Genomic DNA, 18,404 nt, shown 5'->3' with positions numbered 1-18,404 from the left:
AGCCGCCCACGTAGCAAAGTGCTTGACTTGTGCTCAAGTCAAAGCCGAGCACCAAAAGCCGTCTGGCTTGCTACAACAGCCTGAACTTCCCGAGTGGAAGTGGGAATGCGTAACTATGGATTTCATAACCAAGTTACCCAAAACCAGGAAAGGAAACGATACAATATGGGTCATAGTCGATAGGCTGACTAAATCAGCTCATTTTCTACCCATCAAGGAGACATATAGCTCCGATATGTTAGCCCAACTGTATGTTGATAAGATTGTAGCTTTACACGGCATACCTGTGACTATTATCTCCGACAGGGATACCAGGTACACGTCTCACTTCTGGAAGAGTTTCCAGCAATCTTTGGGCACGCGTTTGAACTTCAGTACGGCTTACCATCCACAGACGGACGGTCAGAGTGAGCGTACCATTCAAACGTTGGAAGACATGCTTCGTGCGTGCGCGATCGATTTAGGTGGTAACTGGGATAAGAACCTACCCCTAATCGAATTCTCCTACAATAATAGCTACCACACCAGCATAAAGGCTGCGCCTTTCGAGGCATTATACGGTAGGAAATGTAGATCGCCTGTTTGTTGGGCGGAAGTAGGAGAGGTCCAATTATCAGGACCAGAGATTGTTTTCCAGACAACGGACAAGATTGTCCAGATCCGGGAACGTCTCAAGGCTGCCGTGATAGGCAGAAAAGCTACGCTGATCCAAAACGTAAGGATCTTCACTTCGAGGTAGGTGAGAAGGTGTTGCTTAAAGTATCGCCCTGGAAGGGGGTGATGCGTTTCGGCAAGAAAGGAAAACTGAGTCCGAGATACATAGGACCTTTTGAGGTCATTGAACGGGTCGGGTCAGTCGCCTATAAGTTGAACTTGCCTGAAGAGCTCAGTGGAATTCACAATGTGTTCTACATCTGCAATCTCAAAAAGTGCTTCGCCGATGAATCATTGGTGATTCCACACACAGATGTGCATATAGATGAGAGCTTAAAATTTATAGAAAAACCTTTGTCGATTGAAGATCGACAGGTGAAGAAGCTTCGAAGAAAACACGTGCCGATTGTAAAGGTAAAATGGGATGCTCGTAGAGGTCCCGAATATACGTGGGAAGTCGAAGACACAATGAAAGAAAAGTACCCCTATTTATTTGAGTGAATCTCGGGTCGAGATTTATTTTAAGGGGGTGAGGATGTAACACCTCGAATTTTTGTGTCCAATAATGTGCTAACACGTGTCATTTGTTTACACGTAGCATTGATATTAAATAAAGGACTAATTTTGACAAACCTTGAAAGTATATAAATTCGAGGGTTATAAATGTCAACAAGGGTAAATATACTGTATAGTAACCCTAAATAAATGCTTGAACCTTCAAACGAATAAATCATAGATCGTACAGAAGCGAAACGCGAAAGAAAGTGAGAGATTACAAGCTACAGGGGTTAACCGTGTCAACATGTTTAATTATACCTCTGAGTGACCCTTTAACGTTCCCAAAGCTTCGTAACAGTGTTATACACTCACTAAAATATAATATATAAATTTCGCGAAGTTTCGTTATGAAACAGGAAAGTTACGATCTCGTATAAGAAGGGTTAAAAGCGTCAATAATGAAAGTTAAGGCTTTCTGAATAATTAATAAACAAACCGGGGACTTAACAACGCGGGTAAATAACACGAGGTCCTTAGTTGTAATTAACCGAGGGCCAAACCGCAAAGTTACCCCTTCAAACCCGAAAGGTCAGGTAAATCATTACGAAAGATTTCGTTATTAATTACCGGATTCTGTTAATCATTACAAAAGATTTTAAAAATCTGAAAAACAGGCCTCTCGCGACCCGCGTGATGTTTTGGCCTAAGTTGAGGCGGGCCGCGAGCCTCCTCTTTTACGCGTCTGATATTTGAAACTCAGGCGACCCGCATTAAAAGTGCATGGAACTCCCATGCGGGCCGCGTGGGACGCCCAGATGCAGAAAGTTGTAACTACATGCCTTTTGGAGCCTTTGAACGACCAACAACCAATAAATGAGGCATGGGCACCCTATGCTCGACCCATATCACTTAGGGGCACCTGCCCATCATCCATACTCAGTGTAGCATGTGTTGTAATGATCCTAGAGCCCAAATTTCACTATAAATAGCCACATTATGCTCATAACATTCACACAACACAAAACACACTCATCTGATCATTCCAAGAGCTCTCTAGCATACCCCTGTGTTCTTAAGTCTTCTCTCAAGCTTCTGTAAGTGATCTAACCCTTTGTAGTTTCACATTTCCTTAGTAAATAGCTAAAAACCAAACCGTCGTAAATACGGTTTGACTTTAAAATAAATCAGTGATGGTTCAGTCTTATGACGAATCAAAAGTAGTTTTGAGTTGGGATTTATGTGAGTAATAAACCCCTAAAAGGGTTCCCTCTGATCACCACTCTAACTATGTCAAATATCGAGTCAAACGCGCACTTAAAAAGTCAACAGAAAGTCATTTTGTCGTTTTCTACATAATCTGTAATGTATACGTTATGAAACCTGTTTTGATGTTCATAAAACATGATATTAAGCATATAAACTTGTTTGCGCTCGTTTGAATCGACCGTTTGCTATGTTGACCCGGTTCGGAGCCGAATGTCGCAAAAGTTTGACTTTTGCATTGACTTCAGTTCTGACCCGTTTTAGTGAGGTATAGATATACCTTAGGACTCTCTTAGGACCAGGTTACATGATGGTATAAACCTCTGTGATCGGTTCATGAGTTATCCGAGTCTTTTGCACATTTCCGTTAATCGCCTAAAAGTTGACCGTAACGCCATTTTGAAAATAAAATGAGTATTCCGGGCACGTGAACGGACCAGAACCTTGCTTATTAAATTACAAGCATGTCCTTAAAGTTTCACGTCAATCCAAGGTCTAGAATGAGAGTTATGCTAAATAGCGCAATTAAAGTAAACTTTTGTAATAAACGGCGCAATTAGCATAACGCCCATCTAAACCAAGATTTCGTCACCAACACTTTTACCCACTGTATTAAAATAATATTTTGGGAATTTTAAAGATTTTTAATAATTTTTACCTCGCTCATAACCTGCGGTTATGGCTACGGTTCGGTAAATACCGAATATGCCCTTTTCGGCCAAAACTTGAGTTCTACAAGGTCTTTTGACCCGATTCCAGTTGCTACTGATTTTAAATAATAAATAAAGTATTTTAAGCTTTATAAGCTGTTCGGGAAACTCAGATTTCCTGTAGAACTCGAAAAGCTCTTTAAAAGTCTTTAAAATGACCGAAAAGCCCCTACGGGGCATAATATTAACTTAAACTCGTTACGGGCATCACGGGAGGTATCCTACTGATACCACAACCTCTTTAAGGCATATTGACTTAGGAAATAAGCGTAAGACTCTCATGGTTTGCCGTTTCGCCTATTGCGCGCACGGTTCGGCTTATGAAACTAGTTTTCATAAATTAGCCGATACGGGTCAAATAATATTATTTGAGCCCCAAAATCCAAAGTGTGAACCATAAACCCATATAAAACAAGTCTCTGAACTTGTTGGGTCAGAATCACACTCCATTCTCGGTTTTCGCCTTTTCGCGCGATTAAACCATATCTATATATATCGGAACCAACCGGTCTAGGCTACGGCTAATATAAGGACCCGTTAGGATTCTAAGAGGTTAATTAAAACCTTCGTTCCAGATTAGGAGCCCCGGTAAAAGCTATCGGTGATTTAATCGAACTAAGGATATATACTTGCAAAGGTAAATACTTTAACTTATTTCCCCTATATGGGCTTGGGTTACGGTATATTAATACCGCTTGATTGAGCATTATATTTTTCCATCGCTTAGGTGGTTAATTAAATAATATGATCGGCTCATTTAAACAGTTTTGTTTCTTAAAAGCCTTTGGGGGGTTTAATGACCGTTGTCCCGGATATCCTTGGCATCATTTTACGAAATGGCCACGACCATCGACATCCCGGTGTAGGCGTACACCCGGTATATATTGTCGACATTAAATTAAAAGACGTAGCCATTGGTTTTTATACTACGGTTTTACGCGATGTGGTGTGTCTATAAATCTTTAACCCGGCATGACCCGGGCTACTGAACGCATAAAAGAACATGTAAAACGTTCACAAGATTTTAATAATTTTCCCAAGTTATAAAAGAGTTTGTGCCTTGTGCATTCAAATCAATTTTAATAAACATTTTCAAATGTGTCAGTTGAATGTATTTACCAGTGTAAACTGACGTATTTTCCCCAAAAAGATTAAATGCAGGTACTATACGAAATGGGCTGGTATTAGCTTCCTAAGCATCACGAATAGTCTCGCAAACTCGATGCCGTATCTGAATGAACAATATTTTATTATTATTTTGATCCGTTGTGGATATATTCGACTTCTGTAATACATTTGATATTACAACCAGAGGTTGAAGTATATATTTATCTTTAAGCTTCCGCTGTGCATTTATATAATTGTGTGGTTTGACTATATTGTTGCCAACATCGTCACGGTAATCCCCCACCGAGCCCACTGGTGAGACACGTGGAAATCGGGGTGTGACACTATTTTTTTAAAAAAATATTGAAAATTTGTATGTTACATTTTTTTTTGGACATATATATTATGTAACCTGAAATTTTGTAACATTTTTAAAAAAAAAAAAACTACTTGGTGTTTTTTTGTGTTTCTTTTTTAAAAATGTTCAAATATATGTATATTACATTTCCTATTTTTTAGAAATGTTTCTTGAGTTTACATGGGTTTTTACAAAGGTTTTCTGAGTTTTCTCAACTCAAGTGGGTTTTCGATTTATCCTTCCCCTATATATATATATATATATATATATATATATATATATATATATATATATATATATATATATTCTATGATGATGAAACCAAATAAACAAACAAGTTTATCAAAAATAACTTTGTTTGAAAGAAATGGTTCATCAAAATAAAATATCAAAAAATAAAAAAGTCTTTCAAAAACTGATGCTTTTTACACCTTTCGCCCTTTTACTAACCACTAACCCAACCACTCACCTTTAGCCCAAGCCTAACCCTTCACCCCAAAAGTCCTCTTGATATTTACAAAGGTATATATTTAAAAAGGAGGAGGATTGATTGCTTGGCAAGCTTATGGTAGGAGTAAGTTTCATTCCGTTCTCGAGTGATTCACTAAAATACATCTTCGGCCGAGTGTTGAGTGATTCCCCGTGAGGTATGTGAACTTGTATATAAATGAAATTTTAAAAAGGCAGGTTATGCCCTAATAAGTAATCTATCTTATGTAATGTTTTTAATAAATCATGACGAATAGGATAGTAAATAAATAAAAATAAAACTTAATAAAGAATCTTGGAAATCCCGACACTCTATGACAAGCCCAAAATATCTTCTCTTCTACCCATTCCATTTGGGAGTGAAAAAGCCACATTATAAGGAGTTTTGCTTGAGGACAAGCAAAGATTCAAGTGTGGGGGTATTTGATGTGCATAAAATGCAACATATAAATTACATCAATTGTGGCAAATCTTGACTCGTAACAAAGAGGATGGGTGGGGGGTGCTCCTTGTTACCACTATCCGGCGTGAGAATCAGTAATTTTCTTGAGAAACAAAGTGTGATAGTAGTAGTGAGAGAGTTGTGAAGAGATACCTCAAATCTGGTTTGGGGTGGGTATTTATAGCTGAGGAGTGAAGGAGAGGACAGACCGACGACGTACCGCCCTTATGCAGGTGTGTCAGGCTTGTCGGTTGTGGAGGTGAAGCCGCGTCCTACTGCAGTGTCAGTCTGTTGCTTACGTATGGACTGACAGGCGACTGCCAGTGGTGTCACTTGCTCTGTGGTGTCAGTCCCACTTGCCTCATAGACAAGATGCGGTGTCGGGCCGCATCGCTGTCTGCGGTAACTGTTGATGTTCCTGCGTTCCCGTTCTGACGAAGACATATGCGGGATGCGGTGCCAAGCCGCATCGCCACTTGTGGTGACTGTTGCTGTTGCCCAGATCCCTTGTCATGACGAAAATGTTCATAGGATGCGGTGCCAGCCGCATCGCTATGTACACCCGTTTTCATAAACAAGGTAAGACTTCTTCTTATTCTTGGACCGATTGGATTCTAAGGGTGTGTTCGTGCGTGCCCGCACGGACACAGATAAGTTCTTGCTGGTGGGGGTTTTTGATAAGGGTAATGGTCACTCGCGGTCAGCTCAAGCAAATTACTGATTCTCACGCCGAAGAGTGGTAACAAGGAGCACCCCCCACCCCATCCTCCTTGTTACGAGTCACGGTTTGTTTCCTTGTGCAGGAGATCAAGCAGCGGACGATCTAGCCAGCGATCCTCGGAAAGAAGGAATTAACCCTACTTGACGAGACCAGTGAGTTAACCACCTCAGTTAACCATTGTTTCATCAGTTAATATATCTTTTTTTTTTCTATTCAAAACTATTTGATACTTGACTGATAAATAACCTTTTATTTTAAATATATCTTTTATTTTTTATTCTTTTTGTTTTATATTTTATTTTTTATATACTTTTTTAAACATATGGATAAAATAACTAAATTGCTCAAACTTAACTGATAAATATAATTGGGTTAGTGCTAACGGCCATACGGTGCCATGTTTTTAATACATAAAGGATGATTCTTGTAATTTTGAAAGAAAAATGGCATCCATTGCAATTTGATATAAACATAATGGACGAAAAGTATAATTTACCCTATATTATTTGTTTTTTTTATCATAAACTTTGCAAAATAAATCTTAAGATAATAAATAAAACCGTATAAAATAATATGCTCATTTAGGCTCGCGAGCCTAATCAAACTCGATATGTGAAGCTCGGGCTTGAACTTGTTGAAGCTCGATTTGAGCTTTTATTGTGCCGATCTCAAGCAACTCACAACGACTAGGCCTGTTTACACCCTAATTTTGACCCATATGTTTGTTTAACAGTTATTCACAACTAGTCAAACCTTCAACTAGTCAAACCCACAAGTTGGTTTAAACAAAACTATTGATGTATGGCAATTGGTGTATACATGGATGATTTCTCTTGCATAAGAAAAACCATCCACTAGGCTCAAAAAGATACAATCACCATTCTATCATAACAGCCCCCACTAACTGTTTTAACTAACAACAGACAAAATCCAAAACTCCTAAATACCTCAGACATATTCTTCTGCTAAATTTAGTCATCACTGTTTTCCGAAGAAACTTCATCCTCTGAATCAGGAACAATGGCAGACTCAAGGGCGGTGTTGCGGTTTGGCCTTTGTACCAATCGCTTCTTGGTACCAAAGTGTTGTTTCTCTTGAATAAAACGGTCACCGTTCTCGGTATTTTTTTTGCTGATGTTGTTTGTGTTTTCTTTGTTGTCATCGTCGTTTTCAGAAATGTCTTTGGCTTCAAGCTTGCCGCTCTCAGAGTCAGATTCAGTTGACTCGCCAGCTTCGCTTTCTTCAGTTTCTTTTTTCTTAATTCGTTGTTGGTTTCTGGATTTCGTCTTCCTGAAACATAGATTAAAGAAATATGCATAAGTGCTGCTATAGTAAATTAGTAGTATATTTATCAGGTGACAATTTCATCCCAATATTATTATGAGCATGTGTGTTTCATCTAAAATGGGTCAGAAATAGACGGGTCAAACAGGTTAAATGTCCCTCAAACTCCGTTTGACCCATTTAGCTATGAATGGATCAATTTAGGTTGTGTTTCATCTGTAATGGGTCAAATTGTATGAGGATTAGACAAGTCAATGGGTCAAACGGAGTGACATGTCAATGGTCAAACGGAATGAAAGTCATCTAAACCATGGTTGCAAAAATCGCGACTAGCCTCGCTAGTCGCCCATCAACTGAGTAATTTTCAGCTAATCAGTAAAAAAATCGCTAGTCGGCCTAGTCGGCCCTAATCGCGACTAGTCGGTCGGGAAAAATCGGAAAAAATCGGGAAAAAACAAAAAAAAATCGGAAAAATCAGAAAAAATCGGAAAAAAACACATATTTCGGCCAAAACCTCCCAGATTCCGGTCAAAACTTGTCCACTTAAAAAAATTACGTATAAAAATATATGTATATATGTATAAAAACTTAAAATTATACATAAAAAGTCCGATCCGATTAATCCCGAGTAATCCCGAGTAGTCGCTAGTCCCTAACTCACCGACCCGCTAGCGACTAGCGAGTTCTCCAACCTTGATCTAAACTATATTTTCATGCATAAAGCCTCCTAATGGTGACGAATCGGATCAAAAAAAGAGCTTATTTCACACGAAGGTTAAAATTGTAATTTTGATTTTTGAATCTGCCAAAAGTAATCAATCAGTTTGATATTAAGCAATCTCAAACTGCTTTATGAAAACACCGAAAAATGCTTATCTTCTTTTAAATTATGCAATAACCTGTTAAGTTAATCCCAAACGCCCCTAAATCGTTCTTCTTCAAAAGATTTGAATTATTACTGTAATAATTTATAATATTAGTTCTGCAATCATTAATCGTTGTGTTGATAACTCTACAATTTTAAAGTTTTGAGAATTTAGAACTGACCTGTCTTTATGGTTCATGTTTTCTTTGTCATTTTCATCAGATTCGTCACCAGATGCTTCAGACGCAACATTTTCATCCGATTCTTCATCAGAGGCTTCAGAAACATCGTTTTCGTCTGATTCTTCACCAGAGTCGTTAGAAACAACATTTTCATCTGATTCTTCACCGGACTCTTCAGCAATTTCATCTGATTCTTCACCGGAATCTTCAGCAACTTCATCTGACTCTTCACCGGAATCTTCAGCAATTTCATCTTTAGAACCAACATTTTCATCTGAATCTTCACCAGAACCTCCGGAACCAACTTTTTCATCTGATTCACTGGACTCACCCTCACCAGCTTGCTGTGGATCCTCTTTTGCTACATTTTCCTTTTTTACACTCTTTTGTTCGTCTCTAGTTTTCATCTTCCTATCAAAGCAATATTAAAAACTGTTACTTTAATGGTAGTATATATTTATAAAAAAAACTATGTGAGATTTAAGATCCAAATTCGGATTTTTCAACTTATATTTCACGTGAATTGGATGACAACAACTAGGGGTGTCAGTCGTGTCGGGTTGATGGGTTGGCGGGTTGAAATGTGCAACCCAAACTGGACCCATTTATTATCCGTGTCAAAGATTTCAACCCTTGGGCCAACCCGACACGACCCGCTTAACCTGTATTTTTAAATAAGTCATAAATGTAGACAATTTATATGCGAATTGTTGGGTTTTAAGCGAATTATCGATAACATGTTTAATGGTGAGTATGAGTGTGACAAGTAAATAATATAGTGTGCCAAAACTAACATTATTATGACTAACCATGTAAAATGGAAATGAAAAAAACAAAAACAAAAATATAGAAGTTTTTTTTCTAAATAGCTAAATGGGTCAACCATTGTTATACGAGTCAACCCGAACCCGACCTGTATTTAATACGGGTCAACCCAAACGCGCCCGTTTTCTTAAATTGGTCGTGTTCAGGGCCGGCTCCATAGGCTTGCCAACCTAGGCGCGTGCCTAGGGCCACCAAAAAAATAAGGGCCTCCAATTTTTTAGAAAGTTTTATATATAGTATATGTATTATGCCCAAATAAATACGTTTATTTCAAAACCTAACTAGTTTTTCATTGAAGGAGCCCAAAGTAAATATCGTTTAGCAAAAGAAAAGGGCCCAGTTTAAAAGCCCATTTCGTATTGAATTCCAGCTATTACAACACAACAACCATCGACCTGATCATCATTATTCAGCGGCCTAAAGCACCTAAAATACAGCCGCAATCATCGTTCCCACTTCCCATCACAACCTGCTTTCAATTTCTAGGCTATCGGCTATCACTAGACGAAAAAAAGTAACCGTAATCACCCATGGCGACGGGTCCATCGGGATTGGAGAGTTTATGGGTGAAATTAAGGTCCCCACTTCATAGTTCGCTTAGGGTCTCCAAAAACGTTGGAACGGCCCTGGTCATGTTAGTCGACCTAAACCTGTTTTTATTTCATGTCGGGTTCGGGTCATGTCAAGGATTGCCGCCCCTAACAAAAAAGATAAAAACAATAAAAAACAGTACTGAAATAAATGCAACTTACTTGCCATCTCGTATGGCCTCGCTGATGACTTTGTCGTATTCATCTGTAAAGTTAACGTAACAGAACAAGCTCGCATTAAAAAATCTTCCAATGAATCATGCATAATATTTACCTATTTAAGCTTTTTAACTCGATACAATTACTAAACAAAGATTTCCTAAGAATAGAGTGAATTGCAAGTTTTGTCCTTTATCTTTAGACCATTTTGCAAGTTTTGTCCTTTATGTTTAAATTTGACGAGTTTTGTCCTTTATGTTTAAAAATCAAGCACGTTTTACCCTTTGGGGCAAAACGTGCTTGATTTTTAAGGACAAAACGTGCTTGATTTTTTAAACATAAAGGACAAAACGTGCTTAATTTTTAAACATAAAGGACAAAACGTGCTTGATTTTTTAGGCCCAAAGGGTAAAACGTGCTTGATTTTTAAACATAAAGGACAAAACTCGTCAAATTTAAACATAAAGGACAAAACTTGCAAAACAGCCTAAAGATAAAGGACAAAACTTGTAATTCACTCCTAAGAATATATAGATAAATAAGAAAACCTATTACATACCAAAGGTGTAACTGATAGCATTGCGATTACGGCACGAACGCGTGATTCCAGATCTAGAGAAATTATTTATAATCCTCTCTTCATTCATTTTTTTCTGCAGTTCTCTTTGCTTCTTCTGTAAAGACACCAGTAACTAACTGACACTGGACACATGATATGTTATTGTTTCGTGTACATTAAATAAGAGTCGAGACACAAACCTTAAACATTTTCTTAAGAACAGGAATGGCTTCGGTTTCAACAGCAGTCCTAATGGCAACTTCCAGTTTTGATTTACTAGATGAATATTCATCCTGCCATTACCAGAAAAAAGAAGGTATTATATGCCTCTATTTACAACTTAGAACTGACAAATGATTTAAGGTGTTAAATGGGCTGTCGGGCGGGCCAAATACATTGGCCAACGGTGGCCAAAATGGAAAATTTTGTGTGTAGAAACTGGTTGAGTTGATTGATTGTCCTGAAATATTAAATGATTATGGTATGATCAAGAGACACTTGTAAAACAAAACCCTCTTGCTGAATCTACACATAAAACACCCAACTTTAAAACATATTAAAAAAGTCTTTTGTGCAAGGTTTAGGGACTTGATCATGCAAAAACTATGTAGTTAATATCCCGATATATCAGTGATATATCGGTTATCGGCCCCCTGCCGAGATAGCAGTACAAAATATTGGTCAGAATATCGGTACCGATAATATCAGCGATATTGTCCGATATTTGACCGATATAGGACCGATATTTGATCGATAAATCACCGATTTTCCCAATATCAGTACCATTCTTATTTCTACCGTTCGTTTTTCTTCTTATTGCTGCTATTAGTGTTTTAAGTCTTAATTGTTAGTTGTTACTGTTAAATGTTAGTGTTTTAAGTCTTAATCAGTTCTTACTTGTTACAGTTGTTAGTGTTAAATTGCTATATATATAAATTTAGCATGATATTAAAATTATCGATATCCCACCGCGATAACCGATATCCGATATTTTACCGCATTAACTACATAAAAATAAAAATCGGCTAAATTTTAACATGTCCGGGAATTTAATCATATGTACTGTGTTAAAGAAAAAAGAGCATGCACTTTATCATTTTACTTTATTCATGCAAAGATAGAGTGCAAGGTTGTGAGTTATGTTACTTTATTACTAATCTAATATTTGGTAAAATGACACAAAAGGTTTTATGCCCTAAAATTATTTAAACAAATTTGACCTATTTACCCTGTTTCCTTTTACGCTAAATTTATTTAGAGTAAAATGCCATTTTCGTCCCTGAGGTTTGGCCAGTTTTGCGACTTTTGTCCAAAGGTTTGTTTTTCCGCATCTAGATCCAAAAGGTTTCCAGCTCGTTAACTCCATCCATTTTTCTCCGCTAAGTCAGGGGTATTTCCGTCTTTTTTGTTAACTTAAAGGGCAGTTCGGTCTTTTTTGCTTTATGTACAAGTATTTAGCATAATGTACAAGTATTCAATTGCCCTTTAAGTTAACAAAAAGAACACAAAGATACCCCTAACTTAACAAAAAAAATGGATGGAGTTAACCAGCTGGAACCTTTGAACGAAAGTCGCGAAACTGGCCAAACCTCAGAGACGAAAATGGCATTTTACTCTTTTATTTAACTACCCGTTAGAGAAAATACAACTCGAATAGCCGTTCTTAAGTAAATGAATCGAAATTCCCACCTCTACAAATGATTTAAATACGCACTTACCATAACTTTCTCGAACTCCTCTAGATTGGTTGCAAGAGTTTCCCATTGATAACTCATAGTTGATGGTGTTTCTTTTCCTTTTAAAGTATTTACTTCCTTATACAATCTAAAACCAATAGTTTCATTGCCATCCAACCTGTTAGTGTGCCAAACACGAACATAGTTGTCAATAGCGAATAGCGACAAATAGCGACAAGGGACCTATATGCTACATAGCGAATAGCGACAAATAGCGACCACTATTCTATAAATAGCGATACACTAGAAAAAGAATTTTGAAAATTTTTATATGTATATTATATCAAAATACCTTGGTATATATGCTATTTTACATGTATATTTAACAAAAACCTATAAATCCAGCTATTTTGTAGCTATATCTAATCGCTATTTACATCAAAAAAAAAACTATCACTATCATCGCTATTTGTCGCTATGACCCATATAGCGACACTACGTCGCATCGTTACATAGCGCGCTATAGCGGTCGCTATAGCCGCTATTAACAACTATGAACACGAACATTAGTTAACTGTTAATCATTTACATTAAAGTTTAATTACTTTTATCAGAGCAGCATTAGCTTTAAGAACTTACCAATACGAAGTTCCTTTTCCATCTTCCCCGATGTTCTTTTTACGAAAAGCCGAAACCTCCTTCTTAATTTTTACCGCATCGTTGATGTATGCAATCACATCATGTTGCTGTGATTGAAAACACAGCACATTACATGAGAAACATGAAAATAATAAAAGTTGCATGAACTGCAATAAGAAAAGAAATAAAAGGATTGGATGTAATACATCAGCTCGAATCTCGCAGAGAGCTTTAAGAATAACGAGACGAACTGTAGGATCTAGGTTTTTGTATGTTTCCATCTCCGCCCTGCATTACACCAAAGCAACAAAAGAAAGTTGTTAGTTAAATTACTATTTTACTTTATTTTAATTTTTGAGTAAAATTCCATTTTCGCCCCTGAGGTTTGGCCAGTTTTGCGATTTTCGTCTAAATGTTTGTTTTTCCGAATCTGGACATCCAAAAGGTTTGAAATCTTGCCATTTTCATCCGGCTCATTAACTCCAACCATTTTTCTCCGTTAAGTCAGAGATATTTCCGTCTTTTTTGTTAACTTAAAGGCCTGACTTAACGGGAAAAATGGATGACTTAACGGAGAAAAATGGATGGAGTTAACATGCCAGATGAAAATAGCAATATTTCAAACCTTTTGAATCCAGATACAGAAAAACAAACAATGTGATTCGTATTAGATAATATCATTAGGGTTACAATAGGTGTGTACTTATATAGAGCACAATGTTACATAATCAACCCTATATTATCACTAAATATCATTTAGTCTAATATTTAGACAAAAGTCACAAAACTGGCCAAACCTCAGGGACGAAAATGGCATTTTACTCTTAATTTTTTGATGATTCTCTAGCTTCATGAATGATATAAAGAGATAAAAAAAATACCCTTTAGCTGCCTTTAATGGAAACTCCCCCTGAGCAACCTGAAAGTTATATAAATTTTTCTATTACTTTGCTCGTGAATCTAAAATAATTGAGGTCATTATAGTGATTAAAAATATTCAGTAAACCTACCCATGGCCACCACATGAAGACCTTTTTAGAGAGTATCACAACCCAAGCATCAGGGTCTTTTAGGTTTCTACTAACAGGAGGAATTCCCTAAATATTCAAAAAATTAAGAAGAAATGAAGAAAATATTATTAAACAAACTTTGAGTGATAACCGAAGCTTTAATATCTACATACATCAACCAAATAGCATACAAATATATATATATAAGTTCAGTGTCCATATCATCATACATTATTACGTTGATATTTCCATACCATGAAGCCATGCAAGTAGCATTAAAGATTGAGCTCATTTCCTGATACGTAAATATCACAACACTTTGCGACCGTGTTCATTAATGTAAATATCATAACTGAACAATCTGACCGTAACAATAGCTTTCATATGAAACTGTATTGTAATCAACTTCACCATATTTATGTGACAGATCACATTTAAGTGGTTCTTTGTATATGTAGAAGTACGGATTGTTTTCGTATATATCAAATATTATTGACTCTACAATTATTTAAAAACAGCTGTAAGCTCTCATTATCAGCAAACATAAGTGACGTGTTCATCATGCTCAAAAAGTAGCATAAGAATTTAAAGGTTTAACATTTAAGAAACTAACACTTGCTTCAGACCTATTGAACGGCTACCCTAAACCGCCAACAACAAAGTGAAAAACATTATTGGAAAACAAAAAAAACGATTTCATCATCCACAACAAAGACTACACATAACAAAACGAGTAACAATGTAGTGAGCGGTACAGAAGAAAAAAAGAACCTTCAAGAGTGCAATGTGAAGCAGACGAAGACGTCTGTCTGGTAAAATCAGTGATTGCTCAATTTCTTCTGCATCAATCTTCAACTCACTGCCTATTACAGACTCAAACACCTGCATAGAATATCATATTATAAAACTTACACGTATGCTGATTCGTTAAACTTTAAACTCATCAAAACAACCATATATACACATAATAACTGAAACAACAGGAGATCTATGATTTTATTCTTTACATGTTCACTATATACACTAATTAATAATGATAATGTCGGTTCGAGTAGACCAGACTCCGAAAGGAAATAAGCAGCAAACTAAGTAAATAAATGAACGATAAACTGATTCAAATTTCAAAGTTTTCTTCTTACTGAATTCATTGATAAAACCCATTTAAATAGGCTTACAATACATGAATAGGAAACATGATATGCATACGAGAATTTAAAGAGACACGAGGTTAAACGTGCAGAAATGGGAAACACAGAAAACTACTTTTCATGCATACGTACGTGGGTAAATAAACGTGCAGCTAGAAACATGGAGCTTGACTAGGTGTTCATGGGTCAGCGGGTTTCACAGCATCTAGTCCGTATAACAATATCATTTTAACTAAATGCATTAGATACACACTTAGTTGCGTGTCAAAATCATAACATAGTTTGGTATCCTTTCATATTCAAGCTTCAAATTACCATCTCCAAGACTTCTTCAGGTTTCAAATGACCATCTTTAAAAGCATAGTTATTAAAGCGAGCGCTCAGGCGCGCCTAGGCACAAATAAAGCCCCGGGCCCAACAAATCGCCCTGAGTGCACCCTCGCGCCTTTAATAACTATGCTTCAGGTTAGTTCATGTCATAGTTATTAAAGCAAGCGCCCAGGCGCAAATAAAGCCACGGGTCCAATAAATCGCCTTGAGTGCGCCTCGCGCCTTTAATAGCTATGTTTAAAAGTTCTCAATGCAATCGATACATTCTATATGTTATAGTCCATAAAAATTATCCTATCTTTCCTGTCAATTTCCCCTATTTCCCAACTCTCTCAACAACACAAATTTCTCGCTTTCGTTCTAACAAAAATCTAGTTCCATCAAAACTCAATAATTACCACTAACGTTTCACAGAAACATCACAAACAGTACAAATGCAGATCATCAAAACAACCATATAAAAACATAATAACCGTAAAAACAAAAAATTTACGATATCATTCTTTACATGTTCACTTTATATAAGTTATATCATTTTAGTTTGTAGTAACCTTAACTATTAACAAAATGCATTAGATACACACTTATTTGCATGTCAAAAACCATTTCACAATTTAATATCCTTTCAGCTTCCAGGCTTCAAATTTTCCATCTTCAAAAGTTCTCCAGGTTCCAAATACAGAACAACCCCCCCTCCCCCCCCACACTCACACACACTCTTTCCTCAATATCAAACATTCGGTCCGTTTCAACGATTATACCTGTATCTATCAATCTATCCTATCAATTTCCCCTATTTCCCTACGTTACCAACACACAAATTTCTAGGTTTTCCAAAAACAATCGAGTTTCATCAAAATTCAACACATTTCACATAAACATCATATCAAAACTATAAATTCACATCCTCCAATACAAAAAACACAACTTTTAAACCTAATAACATCAAACCTAATAATTACGAATCAAAAACCCCAAAAATCGCAAACTACCTGCAAGAAATTGAGAACAGACGCTAGCTCCCAACGCGCACGAAGCCGAATCCGAGCAGATTCAACCTCCGATTCCGATTTGTGACCGTTTTCGTTCATCGTTTCTAGAGAGAGAAGAAAACCTAGAGCGAGAGAGCGTATGTGTGTGTGAAAAAACAAGTGTGAGATTTCGGGTTAAATAGTAGGGGTTTCCCGCTCAGAAATAAGTTATAAAAGTTTTGTTTGTGGCAAGAATGGGACTTGTAGTATAGGGTTTGACAGGTTTAGTCCCTGTACATTTATGTACTTCCTTTTTTTGTAGAAAATTTTGAAATGTTTCTTTCTATGACATGTTATCTAGTTTATTAGTTACCGTTAGTAATGTGAACGTTAAGATTTTAAAATGATATTAGAGATAATATCTAGCTTATTGAGTCTTGAGGATGTAATAAATGCGATATGCAAATTGTATAACCTTTAAAAATCTATGTTTGATGGTAATCATTAATATTAAATCGGTTTTCAGGTATTTGGTTTATCTGTATTTTTTTTAAATCGGCTTTTTTTGTTTATTCTTAGTGGGAATAATTGGAAATGTCAACGCAAGTTAGGTGAACGATCAGATTATATATAAATAAGATGTTAAGTAGGGACACCAACTAAAAATAGAACTTCAGACACTGTTTCCTCAATGGGAGATGAATAGAGTAGAATGATGGCTCGTTGATCAAAATCGAACCATGTTGCATAGTCCGGGTTGGGGACTGATTTTGCCTAAGAAGTGATGGTAGTAAGAGGAGCGATAGAAGATCCATCAATATGACGTGATAGCTTTTGGTAAGAGAGAAGGGGAACCATTTGATTAAGTCGGGGTCATATGGAGAGACCAGCTGGGGAAATTAGGTTACGATCGCAATAGGGAGAGGAAGGGAGAGCAAATCTGGCTCTGTACCGTGTGGATAATTGGAAACGTCAACTAAAATTAGGGTGAGCGATGAGATTATATATATATGAGATATTACAAAGTAGATACATCAACTATAAATAATTACAATAATAGTATAATATATTATGTGACTAAGTTATCTCTATTACTTAGTTCCTTTACTCGTAACTAGCAACGTAAGATAAGTGGTGTGCAATTTAACCGATAGATCCGGATTTAAAACATTTACTATTTTTTTAAATACGGTTACACTGATAAAAAATTAGTGGGTTCGAAAATGTTAGATGCAAGAGGAACCATATACATATGATTATATTTGGTTTATCCTTAAAACTTTTGTTTATAATAGTATATTAGGTTCAAGTAATATGATCAAATTGGCTTTAACTCCATCAACATGCCATTGTGACTTTAGTGATGTTACCCTAACTGTGGCGTGTGGTTAGCTCACGACGACTCCATCGGTATTCTCGTACAATAATCAATTAGTTATTAACGACTGGGAGCGTGTGAATCAAACATGTGATATCATATCATTGGTTTACGGATGCTGAGTAAGAGTCCCCACATCCTATTTCATACGCGCCCACAGACTAATTATATATTCACTCATCACTACTTATTAATTATGTATACACCCATAACTACTTGCTAATTATATTAATCGTCTTATTTATATCTAAATCACCACAAAACGTAATATTTGTTATTTTCAACACAACAACAATCCCTACAAAGTCGTATTACGTATGCACCCATCAATTTGATACCCACATTTTTTAACCTTTTTATAATAATAATTGGTTCATTTGAAATATTTCATCGGTGAGTCACAACTCCCTTTTTTCAAAAAAAAAAAAATATATAAAATTGTAGCAAAGAATTTTAAAAGGTCTACAACATTATTAACTCATTGGTTGATTTTCAATTCATTATTACAAATCAAAAGTGAGGTGAAAGAAGCTCGTTATACATTTA

The 18,404-nt window shown here is 36.4% G+C and overlaps 1 protein-coding gene across 1 annotated transcript; it reads right to left on the bottom strand.

Moving 5' to 3' along the window:
• Positions 1–6,986: 6,986 nt before the first annotated feature.
• LOC110891380 (DDT domain-containing protein DDR4) lies at positions 6,987–16,664 on the bottom strand. Its single transcript, XM_022139078.1, has 12 exons — positions 16,502–16,664; positions 14,803–14,913; positions 14,032–14,118; positions 13,903–13,940; positions 13,228–13,309; positions 13,022–13,128; positions 12,425–12,560; positions 10,907–10,999; positions 10,707–10,821; positions 10,151–10,193; positions 8,574–8,984; positions 6,987–7,532 (listed from the first exon to the last, which is right to left on the bottom strand). Exons 1-12 carry the CDS (start codon positions 16,598–16,600, stop codon positions 7,214–7,216), a joined length of 1,641 nt encoding a protein of 546 aa, XP_021994770.1. The 5' UTR covers positions 16,601–16,664; the 3' UTR covers positions 6,987–7,213.
• Positions 16,665–18,404: the final 1,740 nt, after the last annotated feature.

The sequence above is a fragment of the Helianthus annuus genome, chromosome 11 (assembly GCF_002127325.2).
Source record: "Helianthus annuus cultivar XRQ/B chromosome 11, HanXRQr2.0-SUNRISE, whole genome shotgun sequence".
Classification (NCBI taxonomy): Eukaryota; Viridiplantae; Streptophyta; class Magnoliopsida; order Asterales; family Asteraceae; genus Helianthus; species Helianthus annuus.
This window is presented reverse-complemented; position numbering and strand designations above follow the sequence as displayed.